A 24533-nucleotide genomic window follows, 5' to 3' on the forward strand; every position below is an offset into this window, starting at 1 on the left:
CAGGGGAAATATTTCTATAAAAAGCAGCAGAATGATTACTTTGTCTCACTTAGAATGAACTAGAACCCTTTTAAATAAATAATACGGTGAGTTTTACACATCTTTTAAAAACAGACTCCTTCTGAGGTAGCCAGCTCCTTTACTAGGATAAAGAGGGCCCCCCAAAAAAAACACTGTAGAAATCACCCCTTTTGGTCAGTGATTTTTTTTTCATTCATCAGCTGATCTGTTTCTAGTTTTTCACTAGAATGTTTGGGAACCTGAACCAGCCCTAACTGTGCACTGAATTCCCGGGTTAAGTGAGGCCACTAGTTTTGCTCTGCAGATAGGGGAAGTCATGAACTGACCTCTATTCAAATTCTACTGGGCCTAGGGCTGTTGGATGGGCTATGAAGATTCCATGGTGAGGGTTCCTGGTTAGACAGACTGAAGTCTATATTTAGCAATGAGCGGGGCTGCAAATCAGATTCCCTGCTTGGGCACAGCAGGAGAAGCAGCTCTGAAACTGGTAAAGCCCTGTTGGCTGTCTTAAGTCAAGTTGACCCCCTTTCCTAGCTGAACAGGATCACTGACTTGGCTTGAAGACTATTAGCTCTGTCTGCCCATCTCTTAGGCTGAGCACTGCTGGGATGCCCATCTTTCAGGGGTTTTCACCAGTCCAGAAGGGGCTTTGCTCTGGGGGAATGTCAAGGGCTGCTTCTCCTATTTCTTGCAGTCATCTTTATTACTCCCCTAACATGGATCCAAGTATAACACAGATCTATCTCTCTCCTTGAGTTCCCATCCCTAAACTATTGCACATTGCTGAATTTGTACTAAATATTTTCAGTTCAGTTCAGTGATATTTTCTCACTGGAAGAGAATATATCCAGAGAATGGCAAATATTGTTTCCATTTGCACTCGATTACAATTTTATGAACCTGAAGTCCACCCAAGAAGGTAGAGAGTCCAAAGAACCCAGGTTAAGAAAAAATCTTTCATCAAGAAAGACAAAGGAGTGGACATCTAGTTAGGTTTGAGATCATGGTTTAGCTAAAGATCTAACTTTATAAGAGTTTATGAAAACCATAGTTCTTCATGGTTATGAAATGACCATGAATCATGATTATTGTGTCGGCACATGAAATTCTATATAGTCATATTATGCAGGTTAAAAAAAAGTGAAAAATTAGTACACAATTATTATTATAGCAATGATGTGACTATTAAACTTCTTAATAATCAGTTACATCTTCTATGAATATTATCAAGCTCACCTCTCTATTTCTGTTCTTAACTCAGTGTCTATAGTTTATCATCCACTCCTCCTTTCAACTGACTTGTACTGGCTATTTTGAGATATAAAATTAATTTATCACATAGTTCTTTGTCTCAAAATCTTCATAATATTTGCTTTAATTCTTTCTCTCCTGGCATCAAAGTATCTATCAACTATGTGTTTACAAAAGCAGATGGGAATAAGAGTGAGAAGGCTTGAGCTACAACTATTTTTGTCTGCTTTGAAGCTTTGAGCAATTACCAATAAGTTTTCTTACACAACAAAGTAATTCCAAAAATTAAACAGGGAGCACAAACATGACACCTAGGTTACTTTTTTTTTTCTTTTTAATTTCTACAACTTTTTATTGGTGGAAAATTTTAATCATATACAAAGTAAGCAGAACAGTATAATGAACCTCTATATATCCATCATCCAATTTCAACAATTATCATCATTCTACTCTTTATCAATATCACTAGCCAATGCCTACCACTTGCATTATTATTATTGTACTTTTACAAGTTTGGGGAGGTAAATTCAATACTTTGAAATACATAGGTCTGCATTCTTCTTATTATTATTTTACAGGTTTGAGAGTGGTAAGTTCAGTGGTTTGAAATGCACAAGTCTTAGCTATAAAAATTTGAATAATGAACCCACCTATGTGAGCCACACTCCTATGACCATAATAGAATCCATTTCCCACAAAATTCCTGTATCCCTAGGAGTAACCTGTTGGCTCTCCACACCACTTTTCTGAAAAATTTCACTGTAGATTAGTTCTAGTCTAAGAGCTTCACACAAATGGAATTACACCACATGTCCTCGTCTGTGTTTGACTTCTCTTGCTTAGCACAATGCCTGAGATGCATTCATGTTGCTGTGTGTGTATTGGTGGTTTGTTCTCTGACATTTCCAGGTAGTTTTCTAGGGTATGGAAATCACAATTTGCTCATGCATTCTCCCATTGATATTCATTTGAGTAGTTTCCAATCTAGGCTACTGTGAATGAAGCTGTTATGAACATTTTTGCACAAATCCCTTTGCAGACAATGCAATATCAACATTCTAGTCTACTTCCAAACCAGCTCATGACCTCAGTAGAGAGATGGATAAGGAATATTCATTCCATTGTGTGCCAGGATTCATAAATTCATTTTTTCAGGCTAGGTATTATCTCAGAGCTTTACTTATGTATTTATTTTAGACATATCCTGAGCCCAGTGCCTATCAGAATTATAATTCAAAGAGAATCTGATGTTTTTAGTCAAGTTTCTTGGTTGGCCATGGCGGTTCACCCAATATTCTGGATGACTCAACCTCATATTCTGTTTCAATACAACTATTTATAAAATGAGGCCTGAACTTTTGGCTATGTACTTCACACATCAAAATTACTTTTTTAATATAAAGAAATATAGTCACAATAAAGGATCCTTCTGCAGTTTGACATTGTGAAAAATTGTTTCTCCTTTGAACAGATTTATAAAACCTTGAACATTCATGTGACATTAGTTGGCCTTGAAATATGGACAAATGGAGACAAAATAGAGGTAGATTCAAACATAGAAACTACCTTACTGCGTTTTTCAGCTTGGCAAGAAATAATCCTTAAAAAAAGGAAAAATTTTGATCACAGTATGTTACTCAGGTATGTAACTGCTCTATTTTTCTGCATATTAGCTGGATTATTTTCAAAAAGAAAATAATACAAACAAACTAAAATATTTTTAAAGCAGTTGACTTTTGGATAAAAGCCACAGGAATAAAATATTATGTGTGGTTATAGAAAATTTCCAAATGACCTTGTAAATGATCTTTTCCCTAATAATGGTCTTTCAGCATCTCTTTTGATGTCCTTACAGCTACTATGTAAGGGTGGTACCAGCTTTACCTATTCCATCTACCTGTAATCCCAGTATTTCTCTTAAGGCCTACAAAACAGCCCACAAATACACTTTCTAGAGATTTCTTCAAGAAAATTGGAGCTATCAAGGGAACATTTCATGAAAGGATAAGCATGATAAAGGACAGAAAACAATAAGGACCTAACAGAAGCAGCAGAGATTAAGAAGAGATGGCAAGAATACACAGAAGAACTATGCGAAAAAGGTCTTCATGACCCAGATAACCATGATGGTGTGATCTCAACTAGAGTCAAGCATCCTGGAGTGTGAAGTCAAGCGGGCCTTAGGAAGCATTACTACAAACAAAGCTGGTGGAGGTGATGGAATTCCAGCTGAGCTATTTCAAATCCTAAAAGATGATGCTGTTGAAGTGTTGCACTCAATATGCCAGTAAATTTGGAAAACTCAGCAGTGGCCACAGGACTGGAAAAAGTCAGTTTTCATTTCAATCCCAAAGAGGCAATTTCAAAGAATGTTCAAATTACCATACAGTTGTGCTCATTTCACATGCTGTTAAGATTATGCTCAAAATCCTTCATGCTAGGTTTTAGCAGTATATGAACAGAGAGCTTCCAGATGTATAACCTGGATTTAGAAAAGGCAGAGGAACCAGAGATCAAATTGTCAACACCCATTGGATCATAAAGAAAGCAAGGGAATTCGAGAAAAACATCTACTTCTTCTTCATTGAATATGCTGTATAGATCACAACAGTCTCTGAAAAATTCTAAAAGAGATGGAAATACGAGCCCACTTTGCCTGTCTCCTGTGAAACCTGTATGCAAGTCAAGAAGCAACAGTCAGAACCTTACATGGAACAACTGACTGGTTTAAAATTGGGAAAGAAGTACAACAAAGCTGTATATTGTCACCCTGCCTGTCACATGCAGAGCACATCATGCCAAATGCCAGGCTGGATGAATCACAAGCTGGAATCAAGATTTCCAGGAGAAATATCAACAACTTCAGATATGCAGATGTGTACGTGTGCTAAGTTGCTTCAGTTGTGTCCAGTTCTTTGCTACCTTGTGGACTGTAGCCCATCAGGCTCCTCCTCTATCCATGGGATTCTCCAGGCAAGAATAGAGGAGTGGGTTGCCTTGCCCTCCTCGAGGTGATCTTCTTGACCCAGGGAGAGAACCTACATCTCTTAGGTCTCCTGAATTGGCAAGTGGCTTCTTTACCACTCACACCACCTGGAAGCCCAGATATGCAAATGATACCACACTAATGGCAGAAAGTGAAGAGAAACTAAAGAGCCTCTTGATGAGGGTGAAAGAGGAGAGTTAAAATGCTGGCTTAAAACTCAACATTCAAAAAGTAAGATTATGGCATCTGATCCTATCACTTCATGGCAAGTAGAGGGGAAAAAGTGAAAGCAGCAGCATATTTTCTTTTCTTGGATTCCCAAATAACTGTGGACAGTGACTGCAGCCATGAAATTAAAAGACATGTTCTCCTTGGAAGGAAAGCTATGACAAATTTAGACAGTGTATTAAAAACTATAGAAACATCACTTTGCCAACAAAGATGTGTATAGTCAAAGCTATGGTTTTTCCAGTAGTCATGTAAGGATGTGAGAGTTGGATCATAAAGAAGGCTGAGTGCCAAAGAATCGATGCTTTTGAACTGCAGTCTTGGAAAAGACTCTTGAGAGTCCCTTGGACTGAAAGAAGATCAAACCAGTCAATTCTAAAGGAAATTAACCCTGAATGTTGGAAGGACTGATGCTGAAGCTGAAGCTCCAATCAATACTTTGGCCACCTGATGCAAAGAGTTGACTCACTGGAAAAGACCCTGATTCTGGGAGGACAGGAGGAGATGGGGGCAACAAAGGATGAGATGATTGGATGGCATCATTGACTCAAAGGACATAAGTTTGAGCAAACTCCAGGAAATAGTGAAAGACAGGGAAGTCTAGCGTGCTCTAGTCCATGGGGTCACAAAAACTCAGACACGACTTGGTGACTGAACAACAATAACAACAGCATTATCTCAATGTTAACTTTCAGTCTGAGCTCAGAACTAGGAAGCTTGCAAGGCCCATAATCAGAGCTTCAGTCTAGTTATTTGACAGATTGATGAGCAAACCAGAACTCCAGATATCATTTCTGGTATCACAATGACTGTAACATATAGTTCCAGGGGAATAACTGTATCTGGTTTAGTTTCACACATTCATGTACTACTATGTCCCAAAATCATGGGGGGTAAGCTGAAATATCATCATGACCTTCATAGCAGGCAAGGACCATGCCTAATCCATTGATGTATGTCTTAAAATACTTAATAAGTTAGTCTAGGAATATTAATTTGTTTTATGTAGACAAACTTTTACTTCCATGAATGTCTCTTATTCTGAGCAGTAGCTTCACACACTAATAGTATGTCTACAAATAGGAATATGGGGAGGGGAATGCTAAATGTTTAACTGACCATCATATTTGGAACTTCTTATATGTTGGGTTTCTTATATCTCTTACTTCTATATTCACATAGATCTAGAAGTGATTGGATACCATCTATGACATTATCATCCTGTGACTTTTGGTTTTCAGTGACGATGAGCTAAGTTAGAATCCAGATGGTGCTTTCTCTGGTGGTTCATCTCCATATCTGATATTCTCTCAAGATCCCCAGAGTCTGGAAAGATCAGAATCCTAAATTCTTCCAAGATGCATAGTCAAATACTAAGACTTTTAAATATAGGGAGAAAAATATTTCAGTAGTGAGGAGAGAAAAATAGCATCTCTTCTTGATGAAAAAATTTGAAGACTGAGAGTGGTCACCTGACCTGACAACCTTTTTTGTATTTGAACTCTCCATATTATACTCTGAGTTTCCTTGGTGGCTCAGACAGTAAAGAATCCGCCTGCGATTCAGGACACCTGGGTTCAATCCTTGGGTTGGGAAGGACCCCTGGAGAGGTAACAGCTACCCACTCCAGTATTGTGGCCTAGAGAATTCCATGGACTGTATAGTCCGTGGCATAGCAAACAGTTGGACATGACTGAGTGACTTTTACTTTCACTTTATTACACTCTAAGAATGGCCCTCCAACCTATGATAGTTCTTTTTAGAGTGGTAAAACTCTGAATGTTCTTCTTGAAAGCATATGAGATTTGGGCCCCTTTAGAATACGCATCTACATCTGTCTTTTTAGACAATCCAGGAATAGGCCTTTTTTACATGACAAGTGTTTTTAAAATATCTGATAATAGTTATCAAATTCTCTATGAGTTTCTATGGTTAATTATTTTTGTTTTAATTTTCAAGCACAGCAAACTAACCATGATGCTGAGTCTGTTCATGATGCTGCATTTTCCCCTCTGAACCCTTTTAAATATTTCTGTCTTTTAAGTGACCTTATCCAAAGTTGAGTGTAGGGCAAACTAAAGTTAAGTCAAATGGACTCTGACCTTATTATTATTTTTTTTGGAAAGGGCATTTTTATAATTTAATTTCAAGATTACATTGACTTTCTCAATGCCTCTAAAATGCCACAGGTTTAAAATGAGCTTGATATCAACTAAGGTCATCCTCCATTTCAGAACTCCAGGAAAAAGAAAAGGCACTTTTCATGTACCAGGGTACTAGCACTGGGGGGTTCACTTCACTTCAGTCTTTGTGTTAATTGAACTACGGGTTTATTTGTATCTTGTTCATAGTGGAAAGTGGCTCTATGCACAGGCGCATGGAACTTCTTATCCAGGGGGGATGTGCCTGCCCTATTATTCCTCCAGTGTTGTTAAGGTGAGCTGTGTTTTATTTATGTTACATTACTTAATTAGAATGTTTACCTTAAATTACTGTAATTTTCTGTATTCTATTAAAAGGAACCACGTATGCATCTTATCATATATTCCCATCAAAATATGTCATGATGAAGCTGTCTTGTTTCTTTCTTAAGTGGGAAATGTATTATAAAAACTATAAATACATAATGAAGATAAACCAGTGCTTTTCAGAATCTAAAAGAACATTGGATTTTGGATGATTCTTCCTGCCTTTGAAACCTTCTCTAGCATGATAAAAATAATCACACTGATAGAGTTTTGGTATATATTTCTATTTTTTTACAAAGTCAAATATGAAATCTGAAGATTTCAGTAGCAACTTTCTGTCAAACTCCTATAAATGGTATAAGCCTACTTAAAGGTTCTTACATATGAAAAGAGTATTCAGTACTTATGTTAATATATTAATTAACATACAAAAACTAAGGAAGCTCTTTTGCCTATTATATATAGTTATTTATAAAGACGTGATGTACATAAAACTTGATGGCTGGTTTAGCAAGTGAACATAATTGGTTTTATTCAGGAAATGTATAAACTACTTCAAATATCATATCTAGATGGCCTTACCATTCAATTTTAGCAAGCCTACCACCTACAAACTGCCAACACCCCTTGTTTACCTGATCCCTTCCCAAGTCACTAGGCTTCCAGTAAATTCTGTCCAAGTAACCCTAAGATAAGCTTTAAAATATCAAAGTTGATTTCCTTTAGTGTCTTTACCTAGTTGTTGCTATGCTCAAGACAGTCTTGTAAGACCTTGAACTTAAAAGCTAGTACTTATTAAGATGACTATCTGATTTTTCATTCCCATGGTTCTTTTAATGATTATGATTTTGCCTATAGTATTTCAGAAATAAAATTTTGTATAATAGAGTCAAATTAATCTAATATAGGCTGTGCACTCCAATTATGACATTATAACCCATCCAGGATACATTTTAAATGTCATATGAGTAAGATGAAATTACCAAATTAGGGGTGTTTTTCCTTTATAGTAACCTGATTCCCACCCCTCTTCAGAAATTAAAGTTTTCCACTAACATAGAAATTAAAATATAAAATAGAACTAAGAAAAGTGATAGTAATCAACGCTGCCTTTGACTTTCCATTACTGATCTTCTGACTTTTTTCACAGTAGTAACTCTCTCCTCATGATTGTATCACATTATTGCTTAATGTGAGATTATAAGTGGAAAACCCTAAACTCACATATTTTTTTTTATGCCCTTTGAATATCTAGTAATAGGAGATCATCAATAATGTTTATTTTATTGTTAGGATGTTAATTAATAAGTTTGAGCTATTTGTAAGAATGAGTCTATATAAAATCAATAATGACTATTGCTTCACACACACAAAAAATACAAATGTTAGAGTTAGAGACCATAAAAAGGTTTTGTCCAACTTCATTATATAAGTGAGGAAATTAAGGTGCAAGAATGGAAGATAATTAAGTTCTTAATCTCTCAGATAAGATACTAATTAGCCAGAAGCTAGAAACCAGATCTTAGTGACTGCTTCAAAGCTTATGTACTGTAGTGTGCTATTTTATAGAAGTTTTTAATGTAAGGTTTTTTTGGCCTCAGGATCTTTTACCTGACGTCAGTGCAATTGCAAGCAGAATGGCACACCAGTTGGGACATAACCTTGGGATGAGTCATGATGATTACCCGTGTACCTGTGCTTTGGAAAAATGTGTGATGAACAGTGGTGGAAGGTGAGATTCCAACAATATAGAGAAAATATTTCGATATCGGAGGAATGACTTTGATTAAAACTCAGTGTTATAGGGCTATATGGTTATTATATGGCTATGGTTTCCCTGGTGGCTTAGAGGGTAAAGAATCTGCCTACAATGCAGGCGGCCCAGGTTTGATCCCTGGGTCAGTAAGATCCTCTGGAAAAGGGAATGGCAACCCACTCTAGTATTGCCTGGAGAATCCCATGGACAGGAGGAGCATGGTGGGCTGTAGTCTATGGGGTCACAACGAGTCTGACACAACTGAATGACTAGCACTATGGTTATTATCTGGAATTTTCCTAATATATCCCGGGTAAGAACTTAGTAACTGATATCCAATTTTACATCATTATCTACATAATTAGTAATATTTGGGAGAGAAACACACCATCTCCCTCAAATGTCTTCAAGACTTTAAAAATCCATCTGTAGTTAATCATTGTATCAATAATAATGAGCAGGGAGTCAAAACCAGAGGAAGATAGAAGGGAGGTGAGTTTCAATTTAAAAAGAAGTATATCACATTCCTAGGATGTTTATGAAAATAAGTTGCTTCAGGAAAAGTTATGGAGAACAATTTTTACCAGGTATCCTGTTAGCTAGTGTTTACTTTTTAAAAACTTGAACATGATTCAGTTCCTGTATTGAGAAGCTAGTAATCTTGCACACGTGATAGACAAAAATATAGATTATTTCAAGTGGAACAATAAGAAGTGACATGGAAACAGCAGGTACAGTTGGCCTAGATGTAGGCTTCAGGGGGCTTCCCAGGTAGGACTAATGGTAAAGAGCCTGTCCACCATTGCAGCAAACACAAGAGACGTGGGTTCAATACCCGGGTTGGGAAAATTCCCTGGAGGAAGGCATGGCAACCCACTCCAGCATTCCTGCCTAGAAAATTCCATGGACAGAGAAGCCTGGTGGGCTACAGTACATAGGGTCGCAGAGGTGAACAGGGCTGAAGTGGCTTAGCACATACACACACAGGCTTCAGGAAGCATATTCTGGAAGATACATAGTCTGAATGTTTTCACTAAACTAGCCTGTGTTGGCTGTATTTCAAAAAGACATTTCATATAATAAAGAGCCCAGTTCCTGCTCTGCTGTAACAGTAAGGCAAGAATAAGAAAGGTAAATGGACTTTGAGTCCATCATTTCTATTTGTTTTGTTTTGGCTGCTCTGGGTCTTTGTTGCTGCGTGGGGGCTTTTCTCTAGCTGAGACTAGCAGGGACTGCTCTCTGGGTGTGGTGCATGGGCTTCTCATTGCAGTGACTTCTCTTCTTGTGGGGTACAGGCTCTAGAGCATGGGTTCAGTAGTTGTGGCGCATGGACTTTGTTGGCCTGAGGTATGTGGAATATTCCTGGATCAGGAACCGAACCCACATCCCCTGCATTGGCAGGCAGACTCCCAACTACTGGACCACCAGAGAAGTCCTCTCTTTGTTTTTTGTTCTCATTTCTTCATAGAATTTTCACAGCTGTTCTACCAATATGCATTGATATGATTAACCTTTATTTTTAACTTGTCCTATCTCTAGCATTCCTGCACTGAAATTCAGTAAATGCAGCAAAACCCAGTACCAGCAATTTCTCAAGGATTACAGGCCAACGTGCATGTTCAATGTTCCATTTTCTGACAAGTTTTCTGATTACCCATATTGTGGAAACAACAGGTTGGATGATGGAGAGGAGTGTGATTGTGGCCTTATTCAGGTATTTGCCAACAATGATGTCTTTCAATTTACAAAGTGTCAACTCAGCTAGAACCTAGGCAGGGATGTAGCCATTAATCAACCATGGTAATCCTTGTAAAGCTTCAACAAGTATGATTAAAAAAAAAAAAAGAATTGGAAACATGCTGTTGGGTAGCCTCTTTGCAAACTTCTTCCCAAGTCATGAATTGTGTGCAGTGATCTTGCCTCAGGTCCAAAGCATCTCATTTGCCTGGTTTATATGCTAATTGGCTCTTCTAGTATGAAGGGCCCATAGGTCTCCTTAAGTCCTATCTCTCTTGCACAGTAGGATTTGTTCTACAAAATCCCTCACAGTCAGTTGAGTTTGACTCAGGGCCTTATGATGCTAGTCTATATCCCTGTTGACCAGTGGACATTATTAGAAAATTTAATTGAGCAGAAACCTTCCAAATGTACACAGATTTATAGCAGTCTTTGGAACATTTAGAATAAGCCTTGCAGGCATATTTTAAATTAATTCTTAATCTGCTTTTCTCCTACATAGAAGCTCTTTCTTTCAAGAGCTCATCACATAGGTATGTGTCCTAGATAACGACTTCTCACATTATCAAGTGCTCATCATCATGTTGTTAGAACGTGGACTCTGATTCATTCAGTGTGTCTGGAGTAGAACTGAGATCCTATTCCTACCAACCTGTGACATTGTGATGACGCTGGAAGTCCAAGGACCACATTTTTAGTAGCTATGCTGTGGACATTGCACAGTTCCAAAGAAGTGTAGTAAGATGGCCACAGAGAGACTCCATGATCAGAGTGGAGACTGTGACAGGTCCAGAGGTTACAGCTTCTAGTTTTCAAATGTCTAGGATTAAATGTGAAGAAAATCTTAACTTTGGAAACTGATGCTTTTGCCCGTGTGCATTGCTTGGAATACTGCTACAGCTTCATTCTAACACTTGAAATACCTCACTTCGGGGTTCCTAATTCAGGCCATGGACCAGTCTGTAGCCGGTTAGGAACTGGTCTGCACATCAGCAGGTGAGCAGTGCAAGAGTGAGCAAAGCTTCATTTGTATTTACAGCTGCTCCCATTGTTCACATTACCACCTGAGCTCCGCCTCCCATCGTATCACTGGAGGTATAATAAATACAATGCACTTAAATCATCCTGAAACCATCCCTCAAACTCTCAGTCCATAGAAAAAGTGTCTTCTATAAAACTGGCCCCTGGTGCCAAAAAAGGTCACAAACTTTGGGCTTGTGAGAATTCACTAGCTGTGGAGTACTAAACAGTTCCAAGGGAAGGAAACAAAAGAAAAGTCCCAGACACTAGTTGTAAGCAGTAGCCTTTATACACATATCATAGTCAAGGACCATGCATTTAAATTGAACTCTGAAAAACAACTAAGGCTAAGTTCCACAGAAACCCAGTGAATGAACTCTTTAAACAGGAGCCAAAGTACAAAGCACTTCTGATCTTTCATTTCTGATGATCGCCAGGACTGCACTAATCCTTGCTGTGATGCACGCAAATGTATGTTGAAGCCAGGGTTTACTTGTGCTGAAGGAGAATGCTGTGAATATTGCCAGGTAAGAGACTCTGCTAGGACTGGTTTCTCTATTTTCAGTTTATTAAGTATACATAGAACCAAAGAGTTGTCTGATCACTGAGTGACCTTACATTACCAATCCCAGATTGCAGCCAGATATGCTGGTACTCAATACAGCCTCTTCTGAAATGCTCTGAGTTTTAAACCCTGATCTGTGCTGTGGTTTGGGAAGTGGAGAAGTGGGTAAGCAGTGCTTAGAATTTTAGAAGTGGAGTCATACAACCAACATTATTTTTGGTCTTTTTTCAATGACCACTAGCTGATTTCACCTTAGCTGAGGGGGGAAATGGCACCCCAACTGCAGTGAACTAACAGGGAAAACAGTTATACTGGAAGCCAGCAGCAGCAGTAACTAGTACCTAGAGATAGATCCCTAAGAAAGATGATCAGAAACCCAAATGCTTCTGTCCAAGGTTTCACTGACTCTTCCTTAATGCCACTGGATCATGAACTAATAAAGGAAAGAAAGTGTGTTTAATTCATCATTAAATCTCTGAAAACCCCAGCAAAATCAAATACATATTGATTTCTTGGGAGTGGAGATTTCTCATTATAGTCAGGGGTTCCCAGTCTTGTGTGTATGGTGGGCTGGGGGAGAGGGACGAAGGAATGGAGAAGGCACGATGAGAAGAACACAAGCTCATTTCCCCATTTTATAACCATTCCAACTCTGCCCCAAGGCTGTTCTAATACCAAATTTCAATACCACCAGCTTGTCATTCCTAAAATTATATACAAGCCAAAAAAGATAGTAATTCTCAGTGGAAAGGAGAAGGAAGTCATGATCTCATGACCCATCCTTAAAACTTCTTTTAGTTAAATTAAATGGGTCAGCCTACTTACTTCCTCCTACCAGCTGACCCTTCCTTGCCTGCCTAAGGATGCCCAAGAATCAATCTCTTCATTTTTCTTCCACAGATGAAAAAAGCAGGGTCTATATGCAGACCAGCAAAAACTGAATGTGATTTCCCTGAGAGGTGCACTGGCCACTCTTCGGGGTGTCCTAAGGACCAGTTCCAAGTAAATGGATTTCCTTGCAAGAATGCAAAAGGCTACTGCTTCATGGGGAACTGTCCCACCCATGATGATCAGTGCTCTGAATTGTTTGATCATGGTAAGAGACAATAACAGTGAATGATAGATAAAGATAATGGCCGCTATTTCTCTGTTACTGTCCTTTAGGAATTCAGGGGCAAGATTGGAGATAATGTCATTTATGGCAGATATGGCCTGGCACCTTTATAAATAATACCTTTAATATTCATTGATTTTACCTCTAATATTAATTGGCTGGCTTCCCAGGTGGCTCAGTGGTAAAGAACCCACCTGTCAATGCAGGAGATGCAGGAGACACAGGTTCAATCCCTGGGTTGGGAAGATCCCCTGGAGGAGGAAATGGCAACCCACTCTAGTATTCTTGCCTGGAGAATCCCATGGACAGAGGAGCCTGGCAGGCTATGGTCCATGGAGTCGCAAAGTGTCAGACACAATCGAGCAACTGAGAACGCATACACACACATTAATTGACTATCTAAGTATGCGGGTAAAAGTATGTTTGTTTCTTTTTTATACCCATATTCCTTCCTAAAATATCCTCCTGAGGCAATAAGATAGTTTTAAAATTATTTATTTATCCCATCTGTTTCACTACTATGTAAGTGATAATGAAATTTCAATGATATTAGAAAAGTAAGGCATTTATGATTTGTCACATTCACGTTGTCATTGTTTTGCTTTTACCATACTGCTTTGGATCCCAGAAGCGAAATCCAGTTCTGATATTTGCTACAAGATGAATACAATTGGAAATAAATTTGGATACTGCAAAAACAAGGGACGCATATTAATTCCTTGTGGAGAAAAGTAAGTACCTTGTAAAGAAAAGCATGTGCCCTCTCAAAGCATTTTGCAAAATCAGAACAGCTTTTACTCTGATAGCTGACAGTCTCTCTTTTTCACTCAGGAGATTAGGAAGAGAGGGCTTCCCTGGTGGCTCAAGTGGTAAAGAATCTGCAAGCAATGCAGGTGACCTGGGTTTGATCCCTGGGTCGGAAAGATCCTGTGGAGTAGGGATGGTGACCTACTTTAGAATTATTGCCTGGAGAACTCCACAGACAGAGGAGACTGGTGGGCTACAGTCCACGGTGGCAAAGAGTTGGACATGACTGAGCGACTAAAACTTTTGCTTTTTAGAAAGAAAGGGGAGCAAGAAGGGAGAGAGCACACATCCCTGATGGAATTAACTGGTTTTATGTTCTGTATTTTGTAACTGAAAATCATGGAATGCAGGAAAGAAGGATGGGAAAGATTTAAGTTTCTTAGAAAGAAAAGGAGGTGAAGAAACAGCAGAAAAAGAAAGAGATAGAAGGAAAGAGGAGGAGGAAATAGGTAGAAAAGGGGAAAAGAAAAAGAAAGAAGGAAAGTCATCAGAAGAAAGAATGATAGACACTGACATTGAAGGCAAAATGGGAGAACTGAATATTAGATCCAATTTCTATAACACATGTGCTAAACCCATCTTCTGGGTTTGTTACTGATGTATGACATGGTTTCTGTATTCTCCCAAACAGAATCTGTACTGAATGCATGATAAAAACCTAGAGTCAAGTTCAACTTTGCTTCTAAATATACTTCTAAATATGGTCAGTCACTTAATTTGCTTTATTTCCAACTGTTGCATCATCTGTGAAAACAGGGTTATAATAATAGCAATCTCATATAATTTTTTAAATGAGAATCATCTGATGTGCTCTATGCAAGCAAGAAAAAAATTTACTGTCCTGACTCACGTTCAGTCAGTTCAGTTCAGTCGCTCAGTCGTGTCCCACTTTTTGCAACCCCATAAAGGGCTGCAGCATGTCAGGCTTCCCTGTCGAACACCATCTCCCACAGTTTACTCAAACTCATGTCCATTGAGTCCAGTGATGCCATCAAACCATCTCATCCTCTGTCGTTCCCTTCTCTTCCTGCCTTTAATCTTTCCCAGCATCAGGGTCTTTTCAAATGAGTCAATTCTTCACATGAGGTGGCCAAAGTACTCGAGTTTCAGCTTCAGCATCAGTCCTTCCAATGAATATTCAGGACTGATTTCCTTGAGGATGGACTAGATGGATCTCCTACCTATCTAAGGGACTCTCAAGAGTCTTCTCCAACACCACAGTTCAAAAGCATCAATTCTTTGGCACTCAGCTTTCTTTATAGTCCAAATCTCACGTCCACCCATGACTACTGGAAAAACCATAGCCTTGACTAGACAGACCTTTGTTGGCAAAATAATGTCTCTGCTTTTCAACATGCTGTCTAGGTTGGTCATAACTTTCCTTCCAAGGAGTATGCGTCTTAATTTCATGGCTGCAGTCACCATCTGCAGTGATTTTGGAGTCCCTAAAAATAAAGTCTGCCACTTTTTCCATTGTTTCCCCATCTATTTGCCTTGAAATAATGGGACCAGATACCATGATCTTTGTTTTCTGAATGTTGAGCTTTAAGCCAACTTTTTCACTCTCCTCTTTCACTTTCATCAAGAGGCTCTTTAGTTCTCCTTGGCTTTCTGCCATAAGGGTGGTGTCATCTGCATATCTGAGGTTATTGATATTTCTCCCAGCAATCTTGATTCCAGCTTGTGCTTCATCCAGCCCAGCGTTTCTCATGATGTACTCTGCATATAAGTTAAATAAGCAGAGTGACAATATAGAGCCTTGACATACTCCTTTCCTGATTTAAACCAGTCTGTTGTTCCATGTCAAGTTCTAACTATTGCTTCCTGACCTGCACACATATTTCTCAGGAGGCAGGTCAGGTAATCTGGTATTTTCATCTCTTGAAGAATTGTCCACAGTTCATTGTGATCCACACAGTCAAAGGCTTTGGCACAGTCAATAAAGAAGCAGTAGATGTTTTTCTGGAACTCTCTTGATTTTTCAATGATTCAATTGATGTTGGAAATTTGATCTCTGGTTCCTCTACCTTTTCTAAATCCAGCTTGAACATCTGGATGTTCACAGTTCACATCCTGTTGAAGCCTGGCTTAGAGAATTTTGAGCATTACTTTACTAGTGTGTGAGATGAGTGCAACTGTGTGCTAGTTTGGGCATTCTTTGGCATTGCCTTTCTTTGGGATTGGAATGAAAACTGACCTTTTCCAGTTCTGTGGCCACTGCTGAGTTTTCCAAATTTGCTAGCATATAGAGTGCACCACTTTCACAGCATCATCTTTTAGATCTGAGATAGCTCAACTGGAATTCCATCACCTCCACTAGCTTTGTTCCTAGTGATGCTTCCTAAGGCCCACTTGACTTCTCATTCCAGAATGTCTGGCTCTAGGTGAGTGATCATACCATTGTGATTATCTGGGTCATGAAGATCTTTTTTGTACAGTTCTTCTGTGTATTCTTGCCACCTCTTAATATTCTTGCCACCTCTTCTGCTCTTGTTAGGTCCATACCATTTCTGTCCTTTATGGGGCCCATCTTTGCATGAAATGTTCCCTTGGTTCTTTAATTTTCTTGAAGAGATCTCCAGCCTTTCCCATTCTATTGTTTTCCTCTATTTCTTTGCACTGATCACTGAGGAAGGTTTTCTTATCTCTCCTTGCTATTCTTTGCAACTCTGCATTAAAATGGGTATATATTTCCTCTTCTCCTTTGCTTTTCACTTCTCTTCTTTTCACAGCTATTTGTAAGGCCTCCTCAGACAGTCATTTTGCTTTTTTGCCTTTCTTTTTCTTGGGGATGGTCTTGAACCGTGTGTCCTGTACAATGTCATGAACCTCCATCCTTAGTTCCTCAGGCACTCTGTCTATCAGATCTAATTCCATGAATCTATTTGTCACTTCTACTGTATAATCATAAGGGATTTGATTTAGGTCATACTTGAATTGTCTAGTGGTTTTCTTCAATTTAAGTCTGAATTTGGTAATAAGGAGTTCATGATCTGAGCCACAGTCAGCTCCCAGTCTTGTTTTTGCTGACTGTATACAGCATCTCCATCTTTGGCTGCAAAGAACATAATAAATCTGATTTCTGTGTTGACCATCTGATGATGTCCATGTGTAGAGTCTTCTCTTGTGTTGTTGGAAGATGGTGTTTGCTATGACCAGTGTGTTCTCTTGGCGAAATTCTATTAGTCTTTGCCCTGCTTCATTCTGTACTCCAAGGCCCAATTTGCCTGTTACTCCAGGTGTTTCTTGACTTCCTACTTTTGCATTCCAGTCCCCTATAATGAAAAGGACATCTTTTGGGGGTGTTAGTTCTATAAGGTCTTGTAGGTCTTTATAGAACCATTCAACTTCAGCATTCTTGGTCAGGGAATAGACTTAGATTACTGTGATATTGAATGGTTCGCCTTGGAAATGAACAGAGATCATTCTGTCGTTTTTGAGATTGCATCCAAGTACTGCATTTCAGACTCTTTTGTTGACTGTGATGGTTACTCCATTTCTTCTGAGGGATTCTTGCCCACAGTAGTAGGTATAATGGTCATCTGAGTTAAATTCACCCATTCCACTCCATTTTAGCTCACAGATTCCTAAAACGTCACCGTTCACTCTTGCCATCTCCTGTTGGAGAAAGGAACAGTGACCCCACAAGAGACCGGCCCAGATCTGCCCGAGAGTGTCCAGGAGTCTCCAGTGGAGGTGTGGGTTGGTGGTGGCCTGCTGCAGGGTTGCGGGCACTGAATGTAGCTGTACATGCGTTGGATCTTTTGAAGGAAGTCGCCATTATCTTCATTACCTCCACCATAGTTTGGCCCCAGCTAAATAACAGGAAGGCAACACAGCTCCACTGGTCAACAAAAAATTGGATTAAAGATTTACTGAGCATGGCCCCACCTATCAGAACAAGGCCCAGTTTCCCCCTCAGTCAGTCTCTCCCATCAGGAAGCTTCCATAAGCCTCTTATCCTTCTCTATCAGAAGGCAGAAAGACTGAAAACCACAATCACAGAAAACTAACCAATCTTATCACATAGACCACAGCCTTGTCTAACTCAATGAAACTATGAGCCATGCCAAGTAGGGCCACCCAAGACAGACAAGTCATGGTGGACAGTTCTGACAAAATGCAATCCACTGGAAAAGGGACTGGCAAACCACTTCAGTATTCTTGCCTTGAGAAACCATGAACAGTATGAAAAGGCAAAAAGATAGGACACTGAAAGATGAACTCCCTAGGTCGATAGGTGACCAGTATGCTACTGATTCAAGTTCTGCTCATCCAAGTTACTAATAATATTCTCCTGTAAGCTTGAGCTAATATTGCTTTATGAGAATTACCTAGATATCATAAAGAAATACAGTCATTTAGCATCTTTGTCTGCTCATCTCAGTTTTCAGGGTCAAGACTTTGTCCAGAGGCTTACCTGGCCTCTCCTAGGCTCTGACAAGCCTATGTTTAGAAAAAAAAAAAAAGCAGGCCACTCCACTGCCAGCCTAGTTTCTAAAGTTCTATTTCTTGTCCCAAGTGCGAGAATATATTCTTGCTTCCCTTCAGAGATATCAAATGCGGAAAGATATTTTGCACAGGTGGGCATCACTCTTCTGTCCTTGGAGAAGAGAAGATCTACCACCTTAAGAAACATCTGAAACAGAATACCAGTGAATGCAAAACCTTCTATTTATACCATGATTCTGAGGATTTTGGCCTGGTGGCACCTGGCACAAAATGTGGTGATGGAATGGTAAGATGAATGCCCTTTGTTTTATTAAAACTTCTTGTTCAGTCACTTAAAACTTCATTGGATCCTGTAATTGGCCCCAGAGGGCCTATCTATGGGAACACAGAAAAAAATATGCAATATTTTTTAAATGACCAGAGTAGCAATAACACTATAGTAAATATTCATCTTGATATTTTTATACCAATTATGTAAATGTTACAAATGTGCTTAATTAGTGTCTTACAGTAGATGCTTAATGAAATTATAGACTTAATGTTTTGAATTTAATTGACTATGAAGTAGCCGAACAGTCTTCATTTATTTTATTCATTCAGATGTATTTACTGGGCATGCACTACGATGCCAGTATCTGTGCAGAACACAGATGATGTGAAGATGTGTGTACTTGAGAATTTCTTAGATTAAATCAAGTGTATCATTACAATTCAACTCAGTTGCTTTCATTGCGATGTGATCAATGTGTATGAGTCCAAAGGAAGTGACTGACGTTTCTTAGAGAACATGGAATGGCATCTCCTGATGCCATTAAATGAGAGACATTTCAGTTTCAACTTTACGAACATTTTTCAACATACAGAAGAAGAGAAAAGACATGTTTCTATGTTTTAACTAACTTTTATTGGCGTATAGTTGCTTTATAATGTTGCATCAGCTTCTACTGTACAGTAAAATGAATCAGCTGTATGTTTACATATGTCCCCTCTATTTTGGATTCCCTTCCCATTTATATCACCACAGAGCTCTGAGTAGAGGTCCCTGTGCTATACAGTGGACTCTCATCAGTTATCTATTTTATATATTGTATCAATATTGTATACACGTCAATTCCACTCCTTCCTTTCCCCCTTGGTGTCCATGTGTTTGAGCTCTACATCTGTGTCTGCTTCTGCTTTGCAAATAAGATCATTTTTCTCAATTCTATATATATGCATTAATATATATTTGTCTTCCTTTTTCTGACTTGCTTCACTCTGTATGGTAGACCCCTGGTCTATCCACATCTCTACAAATGACCCAATTTTGTTCCTTTTAAATATTATTCTGGATAATATTTCATTGTAAATATGTATCACGTTTTCTTTATCCATTCTTCTGTCTATGAACATTCAGGTTGATTCCATGTCCTGGCTATTGTAAATAGTGCTGCTATAAATATTGGAGTGCATGTGTCCTTTTGAATTATGGTTTTCTCTGTGTATATACCCAGTAGTAGGATTGCTGGACCATATGGTAGCTCTATTTTTAGTTTTTTTATGGAATCTACGTACAGTTCTCTATAGTGACTGTATCAATTTACATTCCCACCAGTAGTGCAAGAAGGTTCCCTTTTCTCCACACCCTCTCCAGCATTTATTGTTTGTATGTATTTAGGTGATATCATTGTAATTTTGATTTGCATTTCCCTAATAATTAGTGATGATGAGCATATTTTCATGTGTATGTTGGTCATCTGTATGTCCTCTTTGGAAAAATGTCGGTTTAGGTCTTCTGCTCTTTTTTTAAATGGGTGCTTGTTTTTTGATATTTGAATAGCATGAGTTGTTGATATATTTTGACAATTAATCCCTTGTCCATTGCTTCATTTGCAAATATTTTCTCCTATACTGAGGGTTGTCTTTTCATCTTATTCATGGTTTGAGGAAATGCTTTTTTTTTTTTAAAGGCATACCTACATAATATACAAAGGTACAAAGCATAATATATGGCATATCCAGGTAACTGACAGTTTTAGTGTGATTGGAGTTTTGGTGAAATGATAGAAAACTAAGTCGAACAGGTAGAATGAAGCTAGATTTGGAAAGTTTTTATCACTCTGAGATGAAAACTTGAGAATGTATACTAAAAACAATAACCAGCACATCAAGGTTTATAAGCACCAGAGTATTTGAAAAATATAACACTGTATTAAAATCAGCAACTTTGAAAGTGAAAAGTATGATATGGCTCCCCCTATCTACACCACCACCCACAAACATTACAGTATCATTCATATAATGAGATAGAAAAATTAATTGGAAAGTAAAAATTCAGCATATAAAAAAGGAATCAGAAGTTAATAATTTCATAGAGATCTATATTTCAAGTGCATAATTTTAACTGCAGAGGGACAGAGGAGCCTGGCAGGCTACAGTCCATGGGTCACAGAGTCGGACACAAGTGAGCTACACACCTCATGAAAATGACTAAATAAATATAAAAATGGTGAGGAGTCAATAGTTATGAAAATTTGTTTGTGTACCAACCACAATCTAGAAAGGTCGAGAGCTTTCAATAACAGAGTGTGTGAGGCATCAGTTTAAAGAAACTACCAAATAATTTTCTGTTCATTTCAGGTAAGGAAAATCAGCCAGAGGTATCAAGCAAAAGTATGAGGTCCCCTTCATAGAGTGACTAGGATTAAACAGAGGTTGAAAGGGGAGCAATGGTTAAGGAACATTTGGTGACGGTGCAAACACACTGTGACTAGGCACCAGCACCGCACAGAGTACCTGCTTCCTTCAAGAGAAAGCTTAGTGCAGAAGCGCACTGCTCATAACGCTGTCGGTTCTTAAACCAGTTCCTCATAAGGGAAGCTGTGCATAGCAAACGCCAGTCTATAGAGATACCACAAAGACACTATCTACAGAATTTGCCATTTTCATATTTACACTGAGTTACTAGTTTTTTAGACATGAGGAACTTCAAATGCCTTAAAAGCATTTTAGTTTCTCTTAGCAGTTATTCTTTCTTGGTCAATTTAAATACCTAAGTGCCCTTTTCCTTAGTCATACTACAGAATTTACAACATAGATAAGAAAAAAAAACACAAAAAAATTAAAGGGAAAAGAAGGTAAGATAGAAAGATAGTAGACTGCAGAGAGAATAAGAGAAAAGAGGAAATTCGTTGGTTCATTCTCTCATACAGAACTGCTCAAAATTGGTCTCTGTAGCTATCTCTTTAGTAAACATTCAGAATTGCAAAATAAAAATAAGGAACATCTCATTATTTTCCTTTGGTTGAGCCTGAAATCCTTGAAAAGAGGTCAGCATGGGTTTTAAAACAAAGTTTCTCAGTGTTTAATCATGTATATAGAAAACCCATTCCGTAAACATAAGGAAAGAAGACTGGAAAACAGCCATGAAAGAAACCAGGATGGTGAACAAAGGAGACAGTCTGAGCAATCAGAGATGATAGTTCCTGTGAAACGGACACACTTTTAGAAAGAGGAAAATCCTTTAGAAATAAATTAAATGTATATTTTAATGGCTATATAACATTATATAGCAGCATAGAAGAAACATAACATATATATTATATATAACATATAATAAATATAACACTATAAAGCAACTATGTGCCACTAAAGTTAATTAAAAAAAAAAGATGCTATTATTTAAAAATTTTTAAAAAGGGTACTAAATTTACAAAAATGATACAATTTGAAATCCAGAAGCACTGCCTTCAGAGTACAAAATGAATCACAATTGCTTTTATGCAATTTATCCCGTAAGCCATGGAATCAAAATTATAAAAAATCAGTAAATTGAAAGCTATTCTTCTTAAAAAAGAAAACTAAGATGAAGTTTCTAAAAAGAAAAGAAAGTGAATTAAAGTAAGAAATGAAGTTCTAAGAAATCTGAGACAGATTTAATAGGAATTCTAGATAGAGAAACTGTTTGTTTAGTCCCTTAATCGTGTCTGACTCTTTGCAAATAAATGAGCTAAGATAAGCCAGATAATAACCAAGAGCAATAGCAGTAATTTGGTCATAAAACTTACCCCCCCAAAAGCATAATTTAAAACAAAATTAATAAGTATAAATCATAATGATAAGATTAATGGATATTGACAAAATGCCCAGCTAGCAACTATGATATAACAAACATGATATAACAAACAAACATCAAATTAGAAGAAAATGTGGTAGAAATAATAGAAGAAATTGCTGCAATTACAATGGTGGAATCATTGATAGGTTAACATTTGAAGAAGTCATGAGGACATAGACATTATAATGATTAATGTATTTGTATACAACAATATTTGACTGTACAGTGGTTTTTTTTCAAATACCCACTTAACATTTATAGAAGATTTCCTCTTCAACAGAAGACTCTACATGTGGTTTTTCATTAGGACAAATAATGCAAATTCTGAGTGAGTAATTCTAATTGATCTTGATGACTTCATTTCTAGGTGTGCAGCAATGGTGAATGCGTGACTATTGAAAAGGCCTACAATTCAACTGATTGCTCTGCTCAGTGCAATGAAAATTCTGTAAGGTTTGACTCCTTTTTAAATTGATGTCTTACCAGTCACTTGTTTGCACAAGACTTCATTCCCAAGCCTGTGTATAAGTACAGGTGCACCCATGAGTGTGTGTATATATATGTATATACGTATGCTTGGTGATTTTTAAATCAAATATGCATTTGGGATCCATATTTTTTGATGCATTAATAATACTGAACCAAAGAGCCAAACCAAGTGTTATATATAGATAATGCCAATACTGCAAGTATATGTCTTATTGGACTGGTAATCTAGAAACCCAGTAATTTATGTATGTATGAAGTTTAAACCAAAAGTTTAAAGTTGGGTCTATTGGGACTTCCTTGGCAGCCTATGGCTAAGACCTTAAGACTTCACCTTCCAATACAAGAGATGCAGGTTCAATCCCTCATCAGGGAACTGAGATCCCACATGCCTCTTGCCCCAAAACCCAAAACATAAAACAGAAGCAATATTGTAACAAATTCAATAAAGACTTTAAAAATGATCTACTTCCCAAAAAATCTTTTAAAAAAGTTGTATCTATCATAGTTTCTCTTACAGTTAAATTATACCAGTATTAACGTTCAGTTCAGTTCAGTTCAGTAGCTCAGTCGTGTCCGACTCTTTGCGACCCCATGAATCGCAGCACGCCAGGCCTCCCTGTCCATCACCAAACATTAGCCCAAAGCTTTTGAGAAAAACAAACAACAAACAAAAAAAGCAACAATTTTTTCACTCATTTTGATGCTGTTCAATACTAGCAGTATCTAGCAGTTTGCTTTTGTGGGTAACATCTTTCCTAAATCAAATTAATCAATAACACTTATATAGAACTGTACTCTTTCAAGAGTTTTATGTATATATTAAATTTTAAAAGTTTCATAATCACATTAAAAGATAAGTACTATTCCTATGCCCTCTTTTAGAGATTGTGAAGCAATCACACTGATATTCTATGAAAGGAAAAGCTCAGCTTTCAGTATAGGAACAGTGTATGTCCATAACCATTACACGATGCTTTTGGATGAAGTAAACATTTATGCCACTGCTTTTTTTTTTTTTCTCACATTAATGTCATCTCACTAAATCTAGTTCAAGTCTTCTCTTTGTCTATGATATGCCCAACTTTAGCAAGAGCTATTCATTCAATAGGACTGATGGCTTCTGGAAAGATAAGCCAAACCATCTGGTTCATTCAGTTTCAAATTTGTCAGAATCCTTCTCTTGCTCCAAGGCCATCTTCAGATAGCTGCTCCTTGTATTTTATTGTCTTATTTTTCCCAACCTTGATTTTGGATTAGTTAATTAATAAAAAGTTCATGAGGGTGTGGGTGTGTGTATTTTGGGTGTGTGTGAACACTAAGCTGAATGAGGTGGAAAACACAAGTTTTATGTCAGTCATGTGATGAATTCTTTGATTGATGGCTCTTCCAGGTGGATGATGGTGAATTTGAGTGTCAGTGCGAGGGAATTCAGGCATCTACGGAATGGGAGGAAACCTTAAATGTTACCAGTGAGTATCCCGGAATAATATACTATCTTAGAACGTCCTGGTGGTCCTGTGGCTAAGACTCTGTGCTTCCACTG

The 24533-nt window shown here is 37.9% G+C and overlaps 1 protein-coding gene across 1 annotated transcript in view; it reads left to right on the forward strand.

The window, feature by feature from the left end:
• The window catches only part of ADAM7 (ADAM metallopeptidase domain 7), a 55642-nt gene that overhangs the window by 18063 nt on the left and 13046 nt on the right, over window positions 1–24533 (forward strand). The window contains exons 9-18 of the mRNA XM_068973626.1: window positions 2744–2913; window positions 6838–6922; window positions 8556–8686; window positions 10250–10424; window positions 11905–11994; window positions 12933–13128; window positions 13775–13877; window positions 18505–18691; window positions 22869–22949; window positions 24381–24459. Of these exons, the coding sequence (XP_068829727.1) occupies window positions 2744–2913; window positions 6838–6922; window positions 8556–8686; window positions 10250–10424; window positions 11905–11994; window positions 12933–13128; window positions 13775–13877; window positions 18505–18691; window positions 22869–22949; window positions 24381–24459 (1297 nt within the window). The remainder of the gene's footprint in view (window positions 1–2743; window positions 2914–6837; window positions 6923–8555; window positions 8687–10249; window positions 10425–11904; window positions 11995–12932; window positions 13129–13774; window positions 13878–18504; window positions 18692–22868; window positions 22950–24380; window positions 24460–24533) is intronic.

Source organism: Capricornis sumatraensis, chromosome 6 (assembly GCF_032405125.1).
Source record: "Capricornis sumatraensis isolate serow.1 chromosome 6, serow.2, whole genome shotgun sequence".
Classification (NCBI taxonomy): Eukaryota; Metazoa; Chordata; class Mammalia; order Artiodactyla; family Bovidae; genus Capricornis; species Capricornis sumatraensis.